We start from the raw sequence: 24,464 nt of genomic DNA on the forward strand, positions 1-24,464 counted from the left end.
CCCTATCCGTGTGGAAGTGGTAAGGTTTTGGCTATTTAAGTTTAAAGGAAATAACTTGAAGGCTACCGTTTAGGTCGCTAGCTCTCTAGTTTGCGAGTTAGCATGTGTCTCAAGACCCTGCAGTTGCGCAATATGTTGTAAATAAAAAGAGTATAAATGTGACTATAGTCGTGTTTTGTCATGTCTACAGGGCTCTAATAATGCTTTGTTCATTTTAATCTGAAAAAAATTATTTGTCTACCCACCAACTATATGTGGTTTCTTAAGTTTTTATTATTTGCCGTTTTATTATTATTATTATTATATTTATTTATTACTGATTTATTCTTGATTTGTTTATTTATTGTTCATCTTATTTTGTGCAGAAAAATAAAAATTAAGATATTTGAGAACAGTGGAATGTTTTATCAGAGCTTTTATTGTAGAAAATCAGAACCAAAGCACTGAAAAAGTGCCCAGACCCTTGCTCCAGTGGCCCCCAGGTAAATTGAGTTTGAGACCCCTGGACTAGATGAAGCCATCGGCAGAAGAATACAGCTGCAGCTACACTTAATTAACTTTCTGGACTTCATGATGTCTCCCTAGCGGTCTTCCTAGTGCGCCAAAGAAAAGAAAAAACACTCTGTCCACTCTTTTGGTTCATTGGTGTGGTCATTGTTCACACTGGGGTTCGTTTTAAAGTGTAATGTACAATGGATGAACAGTGTGATGTGTAGTAAGGTTAAATAGGCTGACAGTATCAAACAATGGTGAATGGTGTTATTTTTGTATATTTATGCCATCTGTATAAGTGTGCTAATGAAGTGGAATACACATATTTGGTGAATGGTGAATACATTCCTCTTTACATGGTACATTTATATCAAAGTGATTCATCAAGATGCCGAGAGATTGCAGACATGACACATTACAAGGCTCCTTTTCACATAATCAAATAACAAATGCAGTAAATCACTCGAAAAGCTGGCGAGGTGCGGAGCAGAAGCAGACATGTCTGTAACCGTATACGTTCAGCCTGTTAAGTATTTTTTTTTTGTTTGGGGTGGGGGGGTGGGGGGTAATAAATAAAGCTTAGCTGGTATTAAACTCTCGCCCCGTAGCGGCCGCCTGCCAGAAGAGCATTAACCAGGTAATGAGGGGTACACACTGCCTCCTTGTAAGGGGCTGCACAGTTGTTCTTTCATACCATTGCACAACCACAAATAGAATTGGCCCACTTTAAGCATGGCATACTTTGACAGGAAGTAGCTCCTTTCATATGGAGAGGGGAGGGAAAAAAAACTTGACCTCTGGGTTTTTCACATCACTTTCTCTGTCAACAGTCTCTCATTCTGTCACTCCGAGAGCTAGGCAGCTGAAAACGCTGCATGTGGCCTCAAAATTGGAGCGCCCGAGCATGTGTACACATTGTTATGCATGCAGGTAGCTTGCCTGTCTTAATGTTATTCATAGTGAGCAAAAGGGGATCAAGTTTAACCATAAACACACTTCTGGCAGCTCCAGGGCATATATAGTATCCTGTGCAAATAACTACTGTTGTGTCTGATTAATAGGGAGTGAAAGCAGCAGCTAGGCTGACATTAATGGCGCTCCTGTAATTGTCACCCTATTAGTAATGCCACACGACACAGCCAAGGGGTTTCCGTAGTTACAGCTGCGACTTGCCAAAGCGTGCAAACAAAATACCAAACAGGCTAATTTATTTGTGTTACAAATTGCGGGCTTTCAAAGCCTTCACTGCAATCATTCCGGCATGATTCTTCGAAGCCCTTCGGGTTGGCAGCTGTGGTATGGCTGGTAGGAACGTTGCTCGGTACCATGTGATACCAAGTTGAGACACTTTTACTGCACACACTTGTGACACATGTGTGTTGGATGAGAAAGAAAGTCGGCATCTTAAAGCCAGTCTGACACCATCCATTTTCGATACCTCTTGTCCACATTACAGGTGAACTTGAACCTATCGCAGCTGACCGTGGGTGAGACGCCGGACTGATCGTTATTTAGTCACACTTATGATCAACATTGCAAGAATTTACATTTTGCAGTGTTGTATTTTTCTGTAGGTTCTAAGTAGAACAACAAAAAAAGCCATTTCTGCTGAAGTTGGACACAATAAGAAAGTCACGTGATGGAGGTTCAACTATCACTGCTAGCGGACATTCTTTATGAAAACAAAAACAATGACTCGAGAGATGCCCTGTGATTGGCTGGCGACCAGTCCAGGGTGTACCCCGCCTCTCGCCCGAAGACAGCTGGGATAGGCTCCAGCACCCCCGCAACCCTCATGAGGAAAAAGCCGTAGAAAATGAATGAATGAATGAATGACTCGAGAGAGTTTCCCATGTGATGCCACTTCATGCGCAATAAAGTTTATTGTACGTCCCCAGTTCTGTGCCACCGCAAGAAGCTTGACAACGTTTTCTCAGGTGTCACATGGCTGACATCACTAGCAAACACTACTGTTGTGATCACAACAGTCGGGCACAGGTCGCAATGAAAATAATTTCATCTCCAAAAAAAAAAAGTTTGGGAACCACTGAATTAGCATAACACAAATGTTTTTGGAATACCCGCTAGCTCACCGTAATGGAAAATACGCTTCACAAAAACATGTATTCAATGTAAATTTGAACAAAATGTGCATTTTACAAAAATGGAACCTACCAGATAACACTACCAGAGCACCATGCATAACCTGAGGCACTGTGTTGAGCCAAGGACGGAGTAAAGCAAGGCACTGAGCCAAACATGTTTGTTTGTACAGTGCGAGGGGCAGCGTTTGCATGTTTTAAAGCCTTAAAAACAAGCCTGATATTTGTTGCATACACTGTGCTAGCTTGCTCATCCCCCCGGCAAACACTCTTGTGTAGCTCGACTTGTACCTCCAAAAAGATCTAACCTCACATGACAGCGTAAGGGCTGTGATTGGTTGGTTTACAGTACATTATTCCAGATTAAAGCTCACCTTCGCAAGCACATTCTCTTCTGATTTTGGTTCAAATCAAACCATTAACTACGATTAATCATTCATTCATTAATTCATTTTCTACCGCTTTTTCCTCACCAGCTGTCTTTGGGTGAGAGGCGGGGTACACCCTGGACTGGTCGCCAGCCAATCACAGGGCACACATGTTTTTGGAATGTGGGAGGAAACCGGAGTACCCGGAGAAAACCCACGCATGCACGGAGAACATGCAAACTCCACACTGAGATGGCCGAGGGTGGAATTGAACCCTGGTCTCCTAGCTGTGAGGTCTGCGTGCTAACCACTAGACCACCATGCCGCCCTGCGATTAATCAAATGTAGTGTGTCTAATTTGTATTCTTTTCCTTTTAATAAAATCTGTTTTTATGTTTTGAGCTTCCTGTGCTTGAAATATTGTAGCTAGGAAACAATATTCACCCTGAAGCGTCCATTGATTGGCTGTCATTAGGTTTGAGCTTGTTTAGCACCAGCTGGCTCCCATTGTAGCTAAGAGGGCAAGGTGAGGCTAACATTAGCAGCGAAGGCATTATAGCAATGAACAGCAGGCCAATAAAAACGAGTGATTAACAGAGGTCTTGCAAACTGCGTACAATTACCCAACCTACAAGCCACTATGCAGCAATGACCAAAATCTACACGACCAATACATTCTTTTTTTTTTTTTTTAAACATTTTCCCACTGTTGATTATGGACTGCATTTTTCGGATTTATCAAGCAGCATATTTATTTTGCCTATCAGCACAAACACCCACACCTTTGCTAAACAAGCTCACAGTCTTGATAAATGGATGAAACAAACCAGTGTTGCTGATCACTGGCATGTTTGTACGGTACAGTGTGCAGTTGAACAGGCGGCAAGAGGAAAAGGGGGACAACCTTGAACTGGATGAATAAACCCAGCACAGTGATTCTATTCCAGACAGGCTTAGGTGTACACCGGGATGAATATCAGATAACACAAGGAATAGGGTTGCCCCCAGGAAAATGAGCGCTAGAAGGGAAGCAACTTATTATCCCGCCATTCTCTGCAAACAATCATCTCCATTCCCTTGGATGGAGCTGACTTTGCTCTGTCACTCTTTTCCATTCCCTTTCTTCTTTCATTTCATTGTTTCCATCAGTGCTTTTTGGTCCTGAAGCTTCCGTTTTTCCCACACTCTCCCCTGTCACATTGGCTGACCACAAAAATGCAGGATGGAGGAGAGTGTTGGGAAGGGGTGGAGGGTGAGTGGGGGGGTCGGGTATGGGGAGGGGAAGGTTGCTCTGGAATTCCACATGCAGTGGGTAAACACGGGAACTGCCAGGAAGACACACACACACACACACACATGCATACACACACCGGAGCAAACACAGCACCTAGCCGGCTCCACTAACCTTCACTACAACCCCTGAGCCGCACCTCTGCCCTTTTAACTCTTCGCCCGCCAGCCCAAGTCAGACGCATGAATGAAACACGTCAGCAAAGAGAGCGCTTCCGGGCCAGTCTCCACAAAATGAACTCTCTTACCAGGCTTGCAGCCAGCCCGCAAAAACGGTCCACACTGCTAACATGGAGAAATATACAGTGAGCATTAACGAAACCTCACGTACTTGACTTTGGGATTGTGATCTTGCACCTGCAACACGCATGAAAATAATAGTGGGCTCTGATGACAGATGTTTTGCCTTTGTTGTGTAATTTGGCCAATTCCTGTAGTAATAAAGTCATAAAGCAAGAGGGGGAACTAGCTGGCCGTTCAGCCCTGTTTCACTCTTTTCCTTTAATTTTCCCTTCTGTGCTCTTCAGCTTATCTCCAAACCAAACAGGATTTAAATGGCGCTCTGAGCCCGGGCCCTTCCACTGAACCACTTTGTGTTTATGGTTCAGGCAGAAATTGAGCCTGTGTGGAGGTTGTTTACTGAAGAGGCAGATCCACCCTACAGCCAAAAGACGTGGAGTACAGCACACATGGTGGAACTCTCATTAGAATTAGCCGTGTTGCCTTGAACTCCACGACACCATGCTTTTTTGTCTCACGCCAGAATCAGCAACATTAAGAAAAAAGCAGCTCTTACTTGACGAGGCGCTGTGTTGCTGGTTTCTTGACCGGGCCATCACGGGCCTCGCTGGGTGGCTTCGGGGAGAGAACAGGACTATCACAGGCCTGGATGTGACCGTGATGGGGTGGTCCAAGGAAGCTGGATGGCTTTGTGGGAACTGTTGCGTGGGGAGCGATGGTTTCGTCAGACTGTTGATCCTATGGGACAAGAAAGACAACTTTTGTTTAATTTAGACACTATCCCCACATTTTATATACCACGTATGGGACAAAAACAGACAACCGATTGCGTTCTCACTTATGTGAACGTCTATTTGGGTCAAGTAACTGGAAAAGTGTAATTATGCAGGGCTCTACATTAAAAACAAAAATGACTTGCCCATGGGGAATCCTTAAGGTGAGAACTACTTGCCCGAACTTGCCCCATGTAAAATGAAAAGACTGCGATAATGATATCATGTCATTTTTGTGGCATCACATGAGAATCTCAAATAAAGATGAAATGATTATCATTTCTTGTTGTTGTTTTCTTACATAGATCATGACGTTGCATGGAAATCTGGATTGTCAAGAGACTTCTAGGCATTTTGCCTTTTATAAGTTGTGCACCACAATGAAACATTATTGAATACACACATTTGTGTACTAGTAAAGTGTTTTTAATTCGGAAAAAAATGCTCAATGGTCAAACAATCATTTGTGAAGCAAAGGTGAGGAAAAATACACAAAGAAATGGAAGCGCTAGATTTTGTAGCTTGTGCAAAATCAGCACTTGGTATTGGATCTAACTTCAAATTGTCACAGCAATGTGATTCACTCACCTGTGCCATCATTTGATTTGCTGCCGTTAATAAAATACTTGTTTAGGAGGCACTGTTTCATCACTTTTTGGTGTTTTCCTTCACAAGTTGATGAAGAATTAGACCACGTTGGCAGGGACGCCATGATAGATGTTTTCCTAGTCAAACCATCGCTGATTGGTTGATAGCGAACAAGATCGGGTGTGGGTAAAACGCGGTCTAAATAAACGATTCTGATTGGTCCAAATTTCAAGATTTGCAAGGATTGGTTTGCAAATTACCACCGGAATTACGCAGTCCGTGTTTTACCAACACCCAACAAGAACCGCTTTTAAAAAAAACTCTTGGCAATATGTCATGCCAAAGTGCACTTGCCCGACGGGAATATCACTGATTGGATTTACTAGCCCCAATTTTGTTTTAACTTGCCCCGGGCCATCGGTACATCGTTATTGTCGAGCCCTGTTATGGCTAATTTGTTACATTATATTACAAAAACAACCCAATAAATCATTAGGTTAATTGGACACACATACAACTTTTGTACTGATAGCTTAAGTTCTTCCAAAGTAATAGGTCACTTAAACTGAGGTAATAGTTGTACCACTCTGTGTTCATTCATGGTATACTCAACTCATACTTTAACACAATATCCGCATTACTACAACTTGGGAGGAAAGAGTGAAGCACAATACACAACCATGCAAACTCGTGGTCCCAGAAACCCCCTCCTACTGCAATAGCAGAACACTTCAAATTGGCTAACAACTACAAATAAAAAGCAGTTGATGTCCTGCTGAATAGTGTGCATCCCACAGGGAAGATGCAGCTGCAATGCATCCAAATTGTGGTCTCTGTGTACTTAGTTGTTCTTGTTATGATTTATGTAAGATTTTCTTACAAAACCTTCATTTGTGTGTCAAGATCCAAATAATTACAGTAAACCTCGGATATATCGGATTCAATTGTTCCCACTGGTTTTGTCCGATATAGGCGAAATCCGTTATATGCGTATACCGGAAAATGTCCGTTTTACGCATATATCGGATTTATATCGTATATGCGTAAATCGGATTTTATTTTATTTTAAAAGGCACTTCCTTGACTATGTTTCCAATGTACCTGGACGCGCAGGCAACGCTGCAAACGCTGCAAATGACGTCGAATCGGAGCGCCACGATGCGGCCATCCGATATATGCGAGGGAAATTTAATGGAAATGCATTGGAACGGGACTGGAGATTTTGTCTGAAATAGGCGAAATCCGTTATAAAAAATCTGATATATGCAATTAATTTTTATTGGAAATGCATTACAGAAAAATTGGTTCTTTTTTATCTGTCCGTTGTGAGCGAATTTCCGTTATATCCGAGTCCGATATATCCGAGGTTTACTGTATAATGATATTAATAACAATAATAAGCCTATAATACAGTATGGAGAGCTAAAAAAAAAAAAATTCTGGAAGTCAAACAAGGAGGAACTGACTGCAGGGTGGAGTGATAATTTTTTGCAAGTTCATCACAGTGCGTGATGTAACTGATGTTAAGTTGACAAGCCATCCCTTAATGAGAACAAGCTTCTCGTTTTTATTGGAATTGGCTGAACTAAAAAGCAAATTCTTCAGATTATTTGTTTGCTTACACTCAAAGACACTCAAAGGCTTGGGTGGAAAAGGCAAAAAGTTCTCTGTGACATAATATTTTAGAGCTGTAGCCATCCTGGTGAAAAGTGTTGCATGCATTCCTTTGCCATCTCATGTCTATGCTATTTTCTCTACAGCTTCATATGGTTATCTAAGACGCTGATGGTGTTCCAGCTTCACAGTGCAGCCGTTCAAAGGGCCGCCAATGGGGTCGGAGATATCTGATGTAATTTCTGCGCTGATAAATGACTACTTGAGTTTCCAGGTTGCATGGCCTATGGCTGCATTTCAGCTTGAGCAAGGCCAGGAAGGGCACCTTTGTTTGGTTGCCAGGTGGCCTCGGGCCAAGCCCACAGAGGAGCCGCGCAGTCTGCACCCAATAAGTGAAACGTGGAGGAGAGAGCCGGAACAGCCCCCCCTGACTATTTCTCTATTTCTCTCCCGGAAAGCCTACAAATATGGACACTAACTCTTCCAATGGAAGAGCCAGGAAGGTGTGCTTGGGGAACCACAAGCCAAATTGTTAAAAAACACACAGGGAAAAAAAAATACAATGAAGTCATGTAGTCAATGAGAGTGACTTGCACAATCATTCTGGTCAGCCTCAAAAAGCACAATGGCTTTAACAGGCAGTGAAGAAGTTGTCAGGACACACTGTCAGGAAGAAGCAGGTGGGCGGAATGAACAGGAAACGATGGCAAGGATTTCAGGGAGGGTTGTCCAATATGGTGCTGAAACTCCCGTAACCAGAGTCACCCTTTCTGTGACCTCAGTTTTTGAGAAACGTGACTGCAAATTTGAACGCTTTCATGGGATATTCCTGCGGCCGTTTTGCTCGGGGGGATGGTGGGAAGGCCTGAGGATAAAAATGTTAAGTCGCTGACTGAAAGAGAAGGATGAAAAGGTAATGGAGAATGACCACATAAAGTGCCCAGTGTGGAGCTGGTTGACCAAGCCAAGACAAATGTCACCTAAATTGCATGAATTAAGGCTGAGCTATGAAGATGAAAAAAAACAATGAGGTAGGAGCAACTGCATTGCTGAGAACAGCTTGGAAAAAAGTGCCTGCTTCCAGTCATTCCACACTGTAAGCTGTCCCATGGCACCCTCCTGTCTCCACTTCTCTCCATCCTCGTGTTGACTCCACAAAATCCACTGGAAAATGAATAAATACGCTCCTCCTTGGGATCGTCTTTCAGAGCAACTGTGCAAAAACATGGCAGAGAGGGCTACGTGTTTTTTCCCAAAGAGCAAAATGTCTCGAAACTTCCCATTGTTGAATGCAACTCATCCAAAGACATCAGAGAAAACAGCATTAGCGTTTTAATGGGGACACTGGAATTGGTATGAACCGTTCTCTTAAAGGACCATTCCTTGATGACTTCAAATATAAGCTTGGCTGAGTAGGCCAGCCAAACAATGTAGTCTTGAGTGAGGAGTCATGTTTGGCTCTCCAGGAATGAGCTTCTGTGAAGTAGGATGTTCCCACTGAACGACCGAGTGGTTTGGAAAGAGATTCTCCAAATAGCTTTGGAAATGCTAACATGAAAGCTTCCTCTTCATGTGGGCGCTTTTTGGACAGCGGTGTGCTTAGGTAAGGTAATATTTTTTTTTAAACATGAGGGAGTCATAACTCAACAGTTCACTGACAAGTCACTGGGTTTTCATCTGTGCCGTGATGAGGTCTATGTTTGACATTTCGCATGAAGTTTTGGCACGTCGCAACGTTTTCGAAAGTTAAACACTATTCTGAACGACATCGTTATAAGGACTACTTATTAAGGAATACAAATATAGGTAAATATTTTCCACCAAAGGTCCTGGATTCAAAAGCATCCCCGTTTTGGCGCTTGTTGAATTTATCCAAGCTTGAGCCCTTTTAACTTTGGGCTATTATGAAGATAAGTCTATTTAAAGGTTTTTAATTATTACGACACACTCAAATGGTCATTAAGTTCTCCTTCACGGACATAACACTGTCTCCAACCTGAACCTCACTAGATGATCTCACCCCTTCACTGAGGACAGCTATAGAAACATGTCAGGCTTTGCTACACATCCTAAAATAAAGCCAGAAGTTCAGCCAATTCTTCTTCAGTCAGCTAGAGAAGAAGTAGCAGTAGTTTTTATTATTTTGTCTACTTCATGAAACAGATTAAAGCAGCATAATACCCTGATAAATGTGACCGTCACTGTAGCTTTCAGAGCTAGCATGCTACTATTGCTAATGTTTGTGTACTTATGTCCTAATGTTACCTTGCATTGAATTTCTGGCCTCTATTACACTGGAGGTACAACGGATGTGTAAAAAGTGGTAAAAGGAACAATAACACTGTCGGACACATGTGGACAAACACAGGTCAAAATCCTTAAAGCTACAGACACTAAAAGTCTTTACTTAAACTTTCCAAGTCTAGATTTTAACACCCTTGTGAGGACGAGTGGTTAGCACGCAGGGGCCACAGCTAAGAGACCCGAGTTCAATTCCACCCACTGCCATCTCTGTGTGGAGTTTGCATGTTCTCCCCGTGCATGCGTGGGTTTTCTCCATTGGCGACTCCAAATTGTCCATAGGTATGAATGTGAGTGTGAATGGTTGTTTGTCTATATGTGCCCTGTGATTGGCTGGCGACCAGTTCAGGGTGTACCCCGCCTCTCGCCCGAAGACAGCTGGGATAGGCTCCAGCACCCCCCACGACCCTCGTGAGGATAAGCGGTAGAAAATGAATGAATGAATGAATGAAAAATATCATAGTATAGGATCTTTAAAGTACCTGGTGTGCGTCGTGGTTCTGGTCCAAGAATTCCCGCTGTTGAAGTCTCTGCTGATGCAGTTGCTGGACAGCCAACTGAAGCTGGTAGCTTCTTGTGGGGGGCTGCCAGCGCTGCTCTGGATTCGCCGACATCACGGAGGGAAAGTCGCTTCCACTCTGCCCGTCACAGGAAGCCTTCCTGTCCTTAATCCTCCTATGACTTGGAGATATGCAGATATGTCAGAGATGCCTTGGAATTGTGGAGGCTTTCATACAATTTTTTTTATTAAACTGAACTAAAGTGTCTTCATTTACTTGGTCATGATTTTTTTGTTGTGCCAAGTAAATGTGCCACTAGTTTTATGTTTCATGTGCCATCAAGAATACCAAAGCTTTTTGCTTCAGTGCTTCCAGAACTTCACGTTCTATTCACATCACAAAGCCACAACCTGGAAAGAAAACCATTTGACAAGTGACACAAGTTTGTAACTGGATTATCTGTTATTAGAACTAAGCTGTTCTTTGCTTTTTTTTTTTCTTTGACCACTGTTGGAGAAAAGAGGATACCGCCCTCATCCTCAGATATACTTAAATTGAATCAATTGCTCCCTTATGAACCAAAGATTCCAGGAGCAATGGGACTAATTTAAGAAGTTGTCCTGGTGGATCATGCGGCATGAATGCATGGTGATATATGGTAACATGTAATTTAACACAGTGGACACATATGATTGGTCAGTATATACTGTCAATTGTGCCTCACTGGGTTTATCAGAATGACTGACGAAAAAAGATGCAGAGCAGGAAATACAGTACAGTATAACAAACCATTCTATGCTTTCAACTTTGTGGGAACAAAAAGTTTGTGGGTAAGGCCCTTTTGACTGTGTCCCAGTGCACAAAGCAAGGTCCATAAAGGCATGCTTGGATAAGTTTGGTGTGGAAGAACATGACTTTCCTTGATATCAAACACATTTACATAACCTGTGACCTCACAAACGGCCCTGCAGCCGCCAAACCAGTTCCCCTCAATGCCCTGGCTGTGCCTAGAAATTCTGTCCATAATATTTATAAACAGAATCTGTCCTAAAGGGTAGCCATGGCATAGTCCACTTAATGCTGTTGTGTACCAAGTCCGAGCACCATTCACACAGGGAGCTTTCAGAGTACCCCCCCACAGAATTCCATAACATTCATTCATTCATTCATTTTCTACTGCTTATCCTCACGAGGGTCGCGGAGGGTGCTGGAGCCTATCCCAGCTGTCTTCGGATGAAAGACAAACAACCATTCACACTCACATTCATACCTATGGGCAATTTGGAGTCGCCAATTAACCTAGCATGTTTTTGGAATGTGGGAGGAAACCACAGTACCCGGAGAAAACCCACGCATGCACGGGGAGAATATGCAAACTCCACACAGAGATGGCCGAGGGTGGAATTGAACTCGGGGTCTCCTAGCTGTGAGCCAAAAATGTACCACTTCCACACGGATAGGGGGGATAACTATTAACAGTTATTTAACCTTTAACATGAACATTAATCAAACGTAATCATTTTTTCTGGGTACATGATACCATACAGCATCCATATCAAACTTGCGCGGGCCACACCAACTTTAAACAAAATGGGGGGGCCTAAACTAGCATCCTGCGGACCACATTTGGCCCGCGGGCCGCGTGTTTGAGACCCCTGCCCTAAATGTTTTGAGTTCTGCCACATCTTACGCGGGTCGCGGGGGTGCTGGAGCCTATCCCAGCTGTCTTCGGATGAGAGACAGGGTACAATTGGCAGCCAATCACAGGGCACATATAGACAAACAACCATTCACACTCACATTCATATCTATGGACAATTTGGAGTTGCCAATTAACCTAGCATGTTTCTGGAATGTGGGAGGAAACCGGAGTACCCGGAGAAAAACCCACGCATGCACGGGGAGAACATGCAAACTCCACACAGAGATGGCCGAGGGTGGAATTGAACTCAGGTCTCCTAGCTGTGAGGCCTGCGTGCTAACCACCCGATTCCATAACACCTTCCCAAAAGTCCACAAAACACATGTAGACTAGTTGGGTAAAATCCCATTCATCTTTAAAGGACCCTGCCAACGGTATAGAGCTGCTCAGCAATCCCACAAACAGGACAAAAACCACAATGTTCCTCCTGAATTTGAGATTCAACAATGCGGAAGACGCTACTCTCGAGCACACTTGAATAGAAATCACCAGGAAGGCTTAGGGGTGTGATCCCACTAGATTTGGAACAGAACCATCACCCCAGTCTGCCAAACCAGAAGCACTGCTCTTTCGGGGTACTCTTTCGTCTAGTTCCTCCCCAGGACAGTTTGTCTTGGGTGTGCCATTAGGAGCATCTAGAGTACTCCACTTACTGGGCCAAGAGGCATTCAAACTGCTAATCTGAGCGTTTCTAAAAAGCATCTTAATCAATATGCTACTGGGAATTGGGACGCTGATGTAATGACCACTACACTATGGAACCACAACAAAGACATACTCGCTGAAATCCCCTAAATCAGGGGTCTCAAATTCAATTTACTTGGGGGCCACTGGAGCTCGGGTCTGGGTGAGACTGGGCCACATCAGGTTTTCCAAACAAAAAAAACGCATTTATTAAAAACAGAAAAATATACTAACTTTTTCAGTGCTTTGGTTACAATTTTCTACAATAAAAGCTCTGACAAAACATTCCACTGTTCTCAAATATCTTAATTTTTATTTTTCTGCACAAAATAAGATGAAAAATAAATAAACAAATCAAGAATAAAGAAAATCAATCAGTAATAAATAAATATAATAATCATAATAAAACGGCAAATAATAAAAACTTAAGAAACCACATATAGTTGGTGGGTAGACAAATTATTTTTTTCAGATTAAAATGAACAAAGCATTATTAGAGCCCTGTAGACATGACAAAACACAACTATAGTCACATTTATACTCTTTTTATTTACAACATATTGCGCAACTGCAGGGTCTTGAGACACATGCCAACTCGCAAACTAGAGAGCTAGCAACCTAAACGGTAGCCTCCAAGTTATTTCCTTTAAACTTAAAAAGCCAAAAATGTACCACTTCCACACGGATAGGGAGGATAACTATTAACAGTTATTTAACCTTTAACATGAACATTAATCAAACGTAATAATTTCTGGGTACATGATACCATACAGCATCCATATCAAACTTGCGCGGGCCGCACTAACATTAAACAAAATCAAGGCGGGGACCTAAACTAGCATCCTGCAGGCCACATTTGGCCCGCGGGCCACGTGTTTGAGACCCCTGCCCTAAATGTTTTGAGTTCCCCTGATAGGCCACATCTTAAGTACAGTATATGTGTCCAGTGTGATGTAATATTTTTGACTCCTTGCGGCTAAAAATAATGCTGTCGAGAGCAGTGAGCAGAGATTAGACTAAAATAGAGAGCGTAAATAGCTCAGTTGAGGAAATTAGATCCCAAAGGGTCTTATTGACTAAATGGTTCTTGGGAATTCCCCACATTTCAATTTTCCATTGGCCTACTAAGTTAAAATCACAATAGCTACAATATATCACTACTTCAATGAATTCTGAATAACAATATGTGATAATTATATTGTACTGTTCAAGTGAAATGTATTCCGGCTATTGAGTTGCCAAAAGAAAAAAAAATGCTAATGCATTTCTCAGGTCACATAATATAACAACAGCACATATTTTACAACAACAAGCGGTGTAACCAATTTTTTTTCACTTCTGGAAACAAAAGCTCATTTGTAAACTTTCCAAGGTCAGAGGCCAGCAGAGCATACAAAACAAGAACCCCTTCTTTGTTTATGCCACTCATTTCCTTTAACTTTGGTGGCAATTTTTAATTACACAACAGGGAGCAGCGCCACTATTTTATTAGCATACGGTCTGACAGTTTTTCACATCAATGTTTAATTTTAGTTTTATTATTGAGATGCGGGGGGAAAAAGGAAAACAAATGAGTGAAAAGAACAGCTCTTGCAAATATCCGAGACTTCCTGCCTTACTCCCCGCTGTGTTCTCCAAGCTTTAGTACGTTGATATGACTTCTGGTCAAACAATACAGCAGTGTAAGTTGAGCACATGTGCGACATCAATCTAACTCAGTGTGAATGTGGGAAAATGGACAGCGTGGGATGACGCCATGCCACACAATTTCAAAATCACAGCCCCCTCATGAGGGCTGATCACTTGAGGAATTGCATATTTTTGCTCATTTAAAAAAATAAACTATTATTGACAACAATCATTAAACGGAGCCCAACACGCATGTAGTAACACTGCACAATGAATAGCATAAAAGCACCCTCCCTCCTATTACAACATCTGGCTCCAATCAGTCGTGAATAAAAACATCTTTTAAATTCAAAGAGCAGAGAGACATCAAGCCAATTTTGTGGAACTTTTGGTGAAAATGTTCAACTTCTTTGATGGCAGACAGAGTCTTTTTATTAGCCGGGTTGTTAGTTCAGCAAACTGGCTGATATAAAATTCGCTGGAATGTCCCTACAATATTCAACCAAGTCAAACAACAATGTGACAAAGTACTGAGCCCAAGTAAAAATACCGCATGCACGCACAGACGATAGTTTAGATGTCTGTTTCTGTGGCGAGGGTGCTAACACAACTGGAGACGCACAAATGTGTTAACATTACACAAGGGGACAAACCGGCTATGAGCTGCTTGGTGATTTAATACAACAAACCACAATTGTTACATGGGAAGAATACAAATATTTGCAAGATAAAAACACAGACAGGGTCAGCATATATCTGCCAGATGATCCACTTGCCGGAAATAATCCCAAAGTTTACTGTGGTTGTATCAGGACAAGTGGTGTTGTTCCCTAGCCAGCTGATAGTCGGTGCCGAAAGAAGCAGCCGCTGTTCAGAGCGCTGATGCAGCATACCTGCCGGATCCTGGCATCGTCATCAAAGACCCACACTACTCTTTGGACCAGATCATAATTCACCCCTGCGGTTGCCTTAAGAGCCAGTGCGCTTAACGGTTTCAGTATGTTTGGCCCAAACCGTCAGCCCAAGTGGAGGGGGACGGACTTGGGAAATTTCGAGTGGCGCTGAGGCGCAATCATGCTAATATCTGTACTAATATCTTATTAAAGCATATTTACAGCAGGGGGGAGGCTAAAGCCAAACCAAGGAGTGGGGGGATTAGGCATCAAGGGAACTTTTTGTGGGGCAGGCCAATGTAGACTGGGAACTCAAAGGGAGCTATTTGTCTTCTGGGAGACATTTAATGTCACCTCTCAAAAAAGTAAAAGTGTATCTGCATTAATAAATGCCTAATAAAAAGGGCGAAAATATTTTGGAGAAAAAAATGGGCCATGAATGCCGAATTGCTAAGGATCCACTGTGCAAGAATTACTTAATGATTAATTCATTCATTCATTTATGGTAATGGTACTGGTAATGGTCTAATTTCATTTGAACATGCATCAGATTGCAATTGAATGCATCACATAGTCAGTTCACGTGTCCAAAAGGAGTAGGAAGAAGCAAAGCTTATTAAATCCGGCCCCTCCATCTTCCATCTGGTACTTTTACAATCAGTAACTGTTACATTTGTTCACTTCCTGCTTTCCTAATATTCATTCATTCATTCATTTATGGTAATGGTACTGGTTTAATTTCATTTGAACATGCATCAGATTGCAATTGAATGCATCACATAGTCAGTTCACAGTTCCACATGTCCAAAAGGAGTAGGAAGAAGCAAAGCTTATTAAATCCGACCCCTCCATCTTCCATCTGGTACTTTTACAATCAGTAACTGTTACATTTGTTCACTTCCTGCTTTCCTAATATTCATTCATTCATTCATTTATGGTAATGGTACTGGTTTAATTTCATTTGAACATGCATCAGATTGCAATTGAATGCATCACATAGTCAGTTCACAGTTCCACATGTCCAAAAGGAGTAGGAAGAAGCAAAGCTTATTAAATCCGACCCCTCCATCTTCCATCTGGTACTTTTACAATCAGTAACTGTTACATTTGTTCACTTCCTGCTTTCCTAATATTCATTAATTCATTCATTTTCTACCGCTTTTCCTCACAAGGGTCGTGGGGGTGCTGGAGCCTATCCCAGCTGTCTTTGGGCGAGAGGCGGGGTACACCCTGGACTGGTCGCCAGCCAATCACAAGGCGCTTTCCTAATATAATTTAAGTTTTTTTTTTAATTAGTTTTTTGTCACGTACCGAAGTACAATGTGATATGACGATTTAAGACTAGAAAATGAAAATAATTCTTTACAATCCAACAGTGGAAAAACACTTGGGTTGGTACATTCCATGAGGATACTTTGGAAAGGGGAAAACCAGTTGCCAAAATAATAATCCAAAAAACACACCACCTTAGTCAAGTCAAAGCTTGCTTCTACTATAGAGTGAACCCAAGACCTTTTGCATGTAAATCTACACTACACTGCTAGCACCCAAAAGCCCACAAAAAACAGCACAGTAATTGGCTTGAATATGACAATACACATATATATATATATAGTGGAGAATCAATACCAGGTATTATAAAACCTACCGCAGTTAAAAAAAACTCTCATTCATGATTTGTGTGAATAAAACATTTTAAAAAGGAAAAGCCAAACATTCTTAGAATTCTCTCAGAGCTCCAAAACTAGGATGTGCTGGACTGGAAAAAGAGTCAGGATCCAACAACATGATGAGGTCTAAACTCAGCAGTAAATGGTCACCGACATTTCAGGCCAAAGACAATGAGGTCGTGTCCATCATTCATCATCATCATCATCATTATCATTCTGAACAGGAAGTGGGATCTGTGAGAAGCACAAAATAAGAAATTGAAAGGTATTTGAGGTCAAAATCTACCTTCTTTCTGAAGCAAACACTTATTAATCTTCAAAAAGCATTAAAGCGAATCAAAACCACAACATTATTAAGCGTCAACTGAAATTAGTCCGACCACAGGGAGGCGTCCATTCCACTATCATTATCCTAACACTCTTCAATCTACAAGTCTTATGCGAGACCACTGAGAGAGACTTTAGATGCTATTGAGTGTGACCAAATGCACTCCTGGGCTAAAACAGACTCCAAGTTTCTATATTAAATCACACAAAAAAGGTCCTCAGGACAGGAATTTGGACAAAGGGAAATAATACTTGATACCTGAGCTGCTCCCTCTGAATCATTTATCTCTCAGGCGCTGTAGAGTAAAAAAATGCAAGACCTTTAAAAGCTAAACATTCAGATGCAGCACTGTAATTCTTTGGGCCCGGGAGACAATTAAAAAAACATAAAAAAAGGAAGACAGATCTACTCTTTACTTTTGCAATTTATACTAATGAGAATGTTACATGCAACATTTGTAAGTATACTAACAAGCTGCCTTGCAAACTTTGCGTTGCAATTTAGGCTATACCAGTGTTTTTCAACCTTTTTTGAGCCACGGCACGTTTTTTAACATTGGAAAAATCTTGTGGCACACCACTAACCAAAAATATTACAAAATGTCACCATAACCTCACACGTGCATCAATAAGTCTATCGGAGGAACAAGGTCGGTGTTGCCACACGGACCAATATTACATTGCTATGCCAGTCTTTACACCACAGACACTCCACAGTAGCCATGTTTGCATGACGAGTTTTCTCTTTCCAAATGACCTTTCGGGAAACAATGGTATCTATGGAAAGGAATATTCCAATCTCTTGTCTACATGCGCTGTGAAAATCAAACAGAATAGTCAATGGGGCATGCCCAGGAAAAAAGTAAACATCAACATCACGTGATACCGACTTCCTTGAGTTTTTCTTTCACTTGTTGGAATAATTCCGTATTGTCAGTTTTTCATCTGTCCAGTCTTGAAATTTAGTTTGAATCAAAAACAAACTTTGCTTAGTCCAGTGCCGATTGCTGGCCTCCATTTTTAAAAGTGAAGAACGTCTGGATCTGCGTGTTACATCATATTTTATAATTAAACTCAGGACATGTTTTATATAGATATATATTTTCTTTTTTATGAAACTGGACTTGTGAATGGCATATAGAATGTGTTCCACAGATGGCGCTAATGCACACAAAAGCTGCCTGCCAACCGCCAATAAACAACCGAAGAAGAAAAACACCACGAAGAAGAACGCACCCTGACAACTTTCCGATCGAGCGGGTACAAGATACCTGAATTGGACTGGGGAAAGGAATATTCTATCCCTGTTCAATTATTTTCCGTTTGAGCAAATATACCAAATGCAATTGGAATATTTGGGTCCATATATTCATGGCTATTGACATAATATTTGCAAATGATGATTAATCAATGTTAACTATGAAAAGTGATATTGGATAATTCCTCACGGCACACCTGACGGTTTCTCAAGGTACACTAGTGTGCCGCGGCACAGTGGTTCAAAATCACTGGTCTATACTGTTTGCAGTAAAAATTGCATTTTTTTTATGGAAGTCAAAACAGAAAATTAAATAGCTCCATACCAGTAAAAAGACTTTGACTTACAAGGTGTTGTTTCTAAGAGGACCATTGACAGAGTGAACCACCCCCATAGATCCTTGGGTGATGGCAGCAGGGTGTGACATCTGTGGGTTTTCTCTGCTCAATATTCTGCTTGCCAGGTTTAGCCTTGTCAACTGTGAAAGGGTAGAGAAGAAACATTTACTGGTAATTCAAAGTAGTGTTCAGTTGTCAGACAAATGTTTGGAGACACTTACCCATTCATGACGATGAGCAAATGCATCCAAACTTTTGTACTGTGTGTTCACAAGATCGGGAAATTTGCTTTTAGTCCTCCAAATGGTCAAAGAAATAGTAATGTTTGGTGATCAAGCACTCCAAGGTGCAATTATTTCAGTTTGGCATGCCCGTTTGTTTGCACATGATGGCTCTGCACTAAATCCAGGTAGACCACTCCCACCTTCTCCATAAAGGAATCAGTTGTCATGACTTGAGAAGCCAAATCTGCTTATAACCCCACTGGCCCCCACAGTGCTGCTCTCTCCCCCCGGACAAGCTGAAACAGCAACACGCGCTACTGTGTCGTTGTTTGCGTTACACCCCTTCTTTGGCACTAAAAAGGTGAAACATTGTAGCGATGCCAAGCCTTACAAGGAGGAACCGTGTCAGCTTTTCCACTACAACCAGCAGCGTGTCACAGCGCTATGGAGGTCCTTCACATTTAAGTGGACTTGTCTTGCTCATGTTTATTCTTGGAGGTAGCGAGCCACTGTGCAGTCACATGAATGATTGGCAATTACATGATTTGTAATTGTAATTTGTATCGTAATTACATAAGTAATTTACTGTACGGACATGCACACAATATGATAAACTATGCGTCACCTATGATGAATTTGTCCTTACAGGTTTAATGCTGCAGGGGTAGGCCATCTGCAATTGCATAATAGAAAATATTTGTAAGTATCCCATCATCATATTTATGCACCATAGTGCAATAGTGTACTTAGTCTGTTATTAATGATGAGGCATTGGATAGCAGGTGCAGCCAGATTTTTTTCATCAACTCTCTGTCTTATTTATTTATTTTTTTTAAAAAGAACCTTTGCATGAGAGCGAGTAATTACTGAAACCCGAGAGGTCGTGCAGTACAAGAGGGAGTTGTTCATGTTTACAAAGTTCTCCTTTTGCTTCAGCTGGTGATTTAATGACTTATAATCTAAGACTTCAAAAAAAAGAGACTTTGCAGCACACCGGTCTGTTTTACGCTGCAAAAAAAAAAAAAAAAAAAAACTTCTGTCACATCCAGGATTAACTTCTCAAAGGAAATACAGTAAACACCTTTCAGAATAATGTACAAGCAGTATAACTACAATCTGTGTGGTCTTGTGTCATCCTTTGACAGAAAACACCCAGTGAAGCAGACAAGGAGGAGGAGGAGCAGCAGGAAATGGGAGCCAAGGCAGAGAAGCTCTACGCACCAAACTACCGGGGGAATGCAGAAGTCAGTGAGGAAGCTGATGCGAAGCACCGTTTGCCACATTCCTGTATTTATAAGCATCAATTATCACAAAATAGCGGCGGCTTTGCTGAGTATCAACAGAAATCACTCCCCCATGGCGCACCTGATAATGGGACCTCACACACACAGTAGAGAGGTGTGATGCTCTGCTCAGCCAGCTACAAACCCAGAACCAGAAGACACCCCCGCAAAAAGCCACATCGACAGACAAGCTGAGGGAGGAAGGTGTGCAACATGCGGCGGTAGACCCTGCGGCTCCAACAGGTCTGCTGGAAGAGTGAGCAACTAGATGACGCCAGTCAGCAGGGGGTCAGGAAAGGATTAAACATCGGCAAAGAGAAATATAAGAGACCTCACAGAGAGGGTTTTCTGCAGAAGGGCCACATTTGTCTTTCTTCTATTTATGAACCCAACATACAGTACAGTGATATTTGGACACAATTCTTGCTCCTGGTGGGACTATTTACTTCAGTCAACTCACATGTTGTGTCAGCAGGTTGATGTGCCTGGAGCCGGCTTTGTTGCGGGCAACTTGCTTGTCGGCCAACTTCTGCAGAGCTGAGATGAAGGCCTGCTGGTTGGACTGGGCCTGGACTGTAAGAGAATTTAACTCCTTGAAGGCCCCCTCAGAGTTGGACTTCATCTTACTGGAACTGTACATTCTGGACGCTACCATAAACACATTGAAGAAATATGTGACAAAAAAAAAACAGTACACGGCAGTCCTCCACCAAGACGGAACAAAAACGGTTTGTATTAATTTGTCTGTACGGATGTTAGCAGGCAACTTGTGATTGTCCATCTGATTTTTTTAACCATGATGAAAAAATAATAATAATAATGTGAAGCACTGTATTTGTGACTGTTTGTCTGTTTTGGTTAGAGTACTACTCCGGTATACAAAGAATGACATCAGATGTTTGGAATGGATGGATAGGACTCCGATTGCACTCTAGAGTGGGGGTAACAACGAGAAAAAAAAAAAATCCCCTGTAAAGTGCAGACCGCCATTAGGGCGGACCGTACTCATCTTTCAGGGATTAGCGATAACTAGAAAAGCACTTAGAAGAACACACACCTCTGGCTGAAAAATTCTAAACCTTCAAACTCAAGATGACCCCAAGGTGACTGTAACGGCGAAAAGTCAAAATAAATGTCTTGTTTAACCGAATTTGTACCAATATGTAACAGGTTCATTGTTGGCTCAAGCACTATCCCAATCAAAATACAGTAGTACCTCGGTTTTCAACAAAAAGTGTTGGTTTTCGTACACAGTCTCTGTTATTGTACGGCTGACAAACTATCAATCCACAGAATGATACCCAAATAAAGCATCCACGCCATTCAGTCTCTGATGAATAGACAGTGGTTCTTGTACAGTTGTGTGTGTGATGTTTATGTGATCATAGAGCACACACAGAACACAAACAACTCTGTACCTGTCTTCTGTCTTCCTCCTAATAAGCACTGTCAAGTAAACTGTGTATTTCTTAGTGTAAGTCTGTGCTTTTTTTATAAAGTAAGGTTGCAAAACACCCCCACCATGGTGCCAAAGAAAGTTGGTAGCGCCAAAACTTTTTAAAAAGTGAGAAACACAACTACCACTTTTTCCTCACGAGGGTCGCGGGGGTGCTGGAGCCTATCCCAGCTGTCTTTGGGCGAGAGGCGGGGTACACCCTGGACTGGTCGCCAGCCAATCACAGCACATATAGACAAACAACCATTCACACTCACATTCATACCTATGGACAATTTGGAGTCACCAATTAACCTAGCATGTTTTTGGAATGTGGGAGGAAACCGGAGTACCCGGAGAAAACCCACGCATGCACAGGGAGAACATGCAAACTCCACACAGAGATGGCCGAGGTTGGAATTGAACCCTGGTCTCCTAGCTGTGAGGTCTGCGCGCTAACCACTAGACCGCCGTGCCGCGAGAAACACAACTAAATTAAAAAAAAAATAACGTGTAGCAAAGTACGAAGTTAACACAGGTTGCAGGGGGAATGGTTTAAGGGAAGCAAATTACTGTACTGAAGTCGGCAAGCTCCTCATATTTACTGTTGCATTGCTGATGCTCTATCCATAGCATACCTGTATATGAAACCAATGTTACACATATCGGTATCGTCCGATATCGGAATCAGAAATGTTGTGTTGGACAATATTGGCATATCATTCATTCATTTTCTACCGCTTATCCTCACAAGGGTCGAGGGGATGCTGGAGCCTATCCCAGCTGTCTTCGGGCAAGAGGCGGGGCACACCCTGGACTGGTGGCCAGCCAATCACAGGGCACATATAGACAAACAACCATTCACACTCACATTCATACCTATGGACAATTTGGAGTCGCCAATTAACCTAGCATGTTTTTCGAATGTGGGAGGAAACCCACGCATGCACAGGGGAGAACATGCAAACTCCACAGAGATGGCAGAGGGTGGAATTGAACTTGGGTCTCCTAGCTGTGAGGCCTGCGTGCTCACCACGCTAACCACCATGCAGCCTGTAAAATATTAATTTGTCCATTTAATAACGTGTAGACAGTCGTCATTTACATTGATTTCTGCATGCACATGAAACTATAATAAATGATAAAGTTTTGTCCATATTTCTAAGTGTTTAGAACAGATTCAGTGGATGGACATTTTTTTGTACTGTATAACCTTTCACCTTTCCTTGCGGAGGTAACAAAAGTTCCCTTACCTTGGCCTGCAGATGTCGATCTTGCGAGCTTCTGGCTATAGATGTGCATGGCACTGGTGATGGAGGAAGCTCCTCTAGAGCTCAAAGTGGACGTGGTGGAAGATGGAATTCTCCAGAGAACCTGGGTTGGTTGCCCCATAGGCCCAGAAAGAGGGGTGTATACAGGGCAATCAGCGAGCACCTCAGCCTGGGAGAATTGGGACTTTGCCAAGGATTGAGCATAGGATGGAGGCTGAGGGGGGAGCGGCAAAGGTGAAGGATGATGAAGGGACAGTGATGAAGGGCTTTCCTGTGTCACGGGAAAGCTCAAGCAGCTTTGGGAAGCCTGGAGTTGCGGATGAATTTTTGCATATCCAAATCCGGTCAGCTGGTCTCCAGACAAACAAACAGAGGGTTGATCTTCAGTGGCCCTGTTGTCTGTCTCACTGCTGACTTTCCTTGTGGAGGGCGTTGATTCCAAAGAGCTGGAATCCTCTTTGGCCACAGGCAGAGCTGTTCAAAAGAAGAAAGAAGCCAGAGCTCCTTTATCACGAGTAAGCCATTCCATGGCTCTGACACACATTTGTTTTCTCCAAATGAGATCTAGTCCTTTGAAAGTGACCCTTGCTTCACCCTGGACAAATCAATCTTTTTCCCTTTATTATTTTGGGCTTGACAAATCTAAACAGCAAAATTCCTGTTTACTGTGCTTGAATGATAAAATATTAAACATAAACCAGACCTACAGTAAGAAAGCATAAAAAACACAGATTGGACTCACTTTTGGAAGTCTCACAGTTGTTTGGCTCTTGTGCGGCATGTATTTCATGAAAGGCTTTTTTAACACGCCTGACTTTTGTTCCAAGGAAGACCGTGGCTGATTTATTTTTCTGTGTGTAGAACGTCAGTACTTCCTCTAGATCGCTTTCACTGTTAAAAAAAAAAAAAAAAAAATGGGTGAAAGATGTGTTTTACAGATTGCAATCGCTCCACTCAACGCTGGAAGACGGCTAAACCAGCTCACTGACCTTGCAGCCGTGATGTACTCGTGAAACACTTTGGGGTCAACACACTTCTCTTCTGTACCAGTCTGCTGTTTTCTCACCATATGCTCCGTTTCCTTGCGAAGATAAGGAAGCATAACAGAAAATAAATCTCACAATGTCTTCTGTGTTTAGGTGAAACCGCATTCTGAGAATAAGCACCTTGTCGTAACAGTGGATAAACTCTCCTAGTTGGTGGGACAGGATACGTCTGCGGTCTTGGACTGGTAGCCGATGACTGGGCAGAACCACTTTGATGTCTTGGTCGAGGTTACTGGCAGCCCTTTTCAGGAAGCGAATAACCAGCTCCTTTGCAGACAGACACAAAATGCTAATTATCATTAGAACTGCGAATACTAAATTCTTCTCCATAGTGCACTATTCATTCACTGCTCCTTAAAGGTCTGAGGTTACTGCTGATGAAGATAATGACGATACATGCCATGATTCCCGTACACCAACACAACTTTCCAATAAG

General features: G+C 42.2%; 1 protein-coding gene across 3 annotated transcripts in view; it reads right to left on the minus strand.

The window, feature by feature from the left end:
• The window catches only part of ttll5 (tubulin tyrosine ligase-like family, member 5), a 64,474-nt gene that overhangs the window by 13,260 nt on the left and 26,750 nt on the right, over positions 1-24,464 (minus strand). For 2 of the 3 annotated variants that reach the window (XM_058091135.1, XM_058091134.1), the window contains 8 exons: positions 24,149-24,295; positions 23,972-24,063; positions 23,725-23,873; positions 22,965-23,456; positions 20,737-20,924; positions 18,779-18,909; positions 10,251-10,449; positions 5,049-5,230 (listed from right to left, as the gene is read on the minus strand). In XM_058091135.1, coding sequence (XP_057947118.1) covers positions 5,049-5,230; positions 10,251-10,449; positions 18,779-18,909; positions 20,737-20,924; positions 22,965-23,456; positions 23,725-23,873; positions 23,972-24,063; positions 24,149-24,295 — 1,580 coding nt within the window. The remainder of the gene's footprint in view (positions 1-5,048; positions 5,231-10,250; positions 10,450-18,778; positions 18,910-20,736; positions 20,925-22,964; positions 23,457-23,724; positions 23,874-23,971; positions 24,064-24,148; positions 24,296-24,464) is intronic. The other variant, XM_058091136.1, reaches the window with a different exon arrangement.

Source organism: Doryrhamphus excisus, chromosome 13, assembly GCF_030265055.1.
Source record: "Doryrhamphus excisus isolate RoL2022-K1 chromosome 13, RoL_Dexc_1.0, whole genome shotgun sequence".
NCBI classification, from domain to species: Eukaryota; Metazoa; Chordata; class Actinopteri; order Syngnathiformes; family Syngnathidae; genus Doryrhamphus; species Doryrhamphus excisus.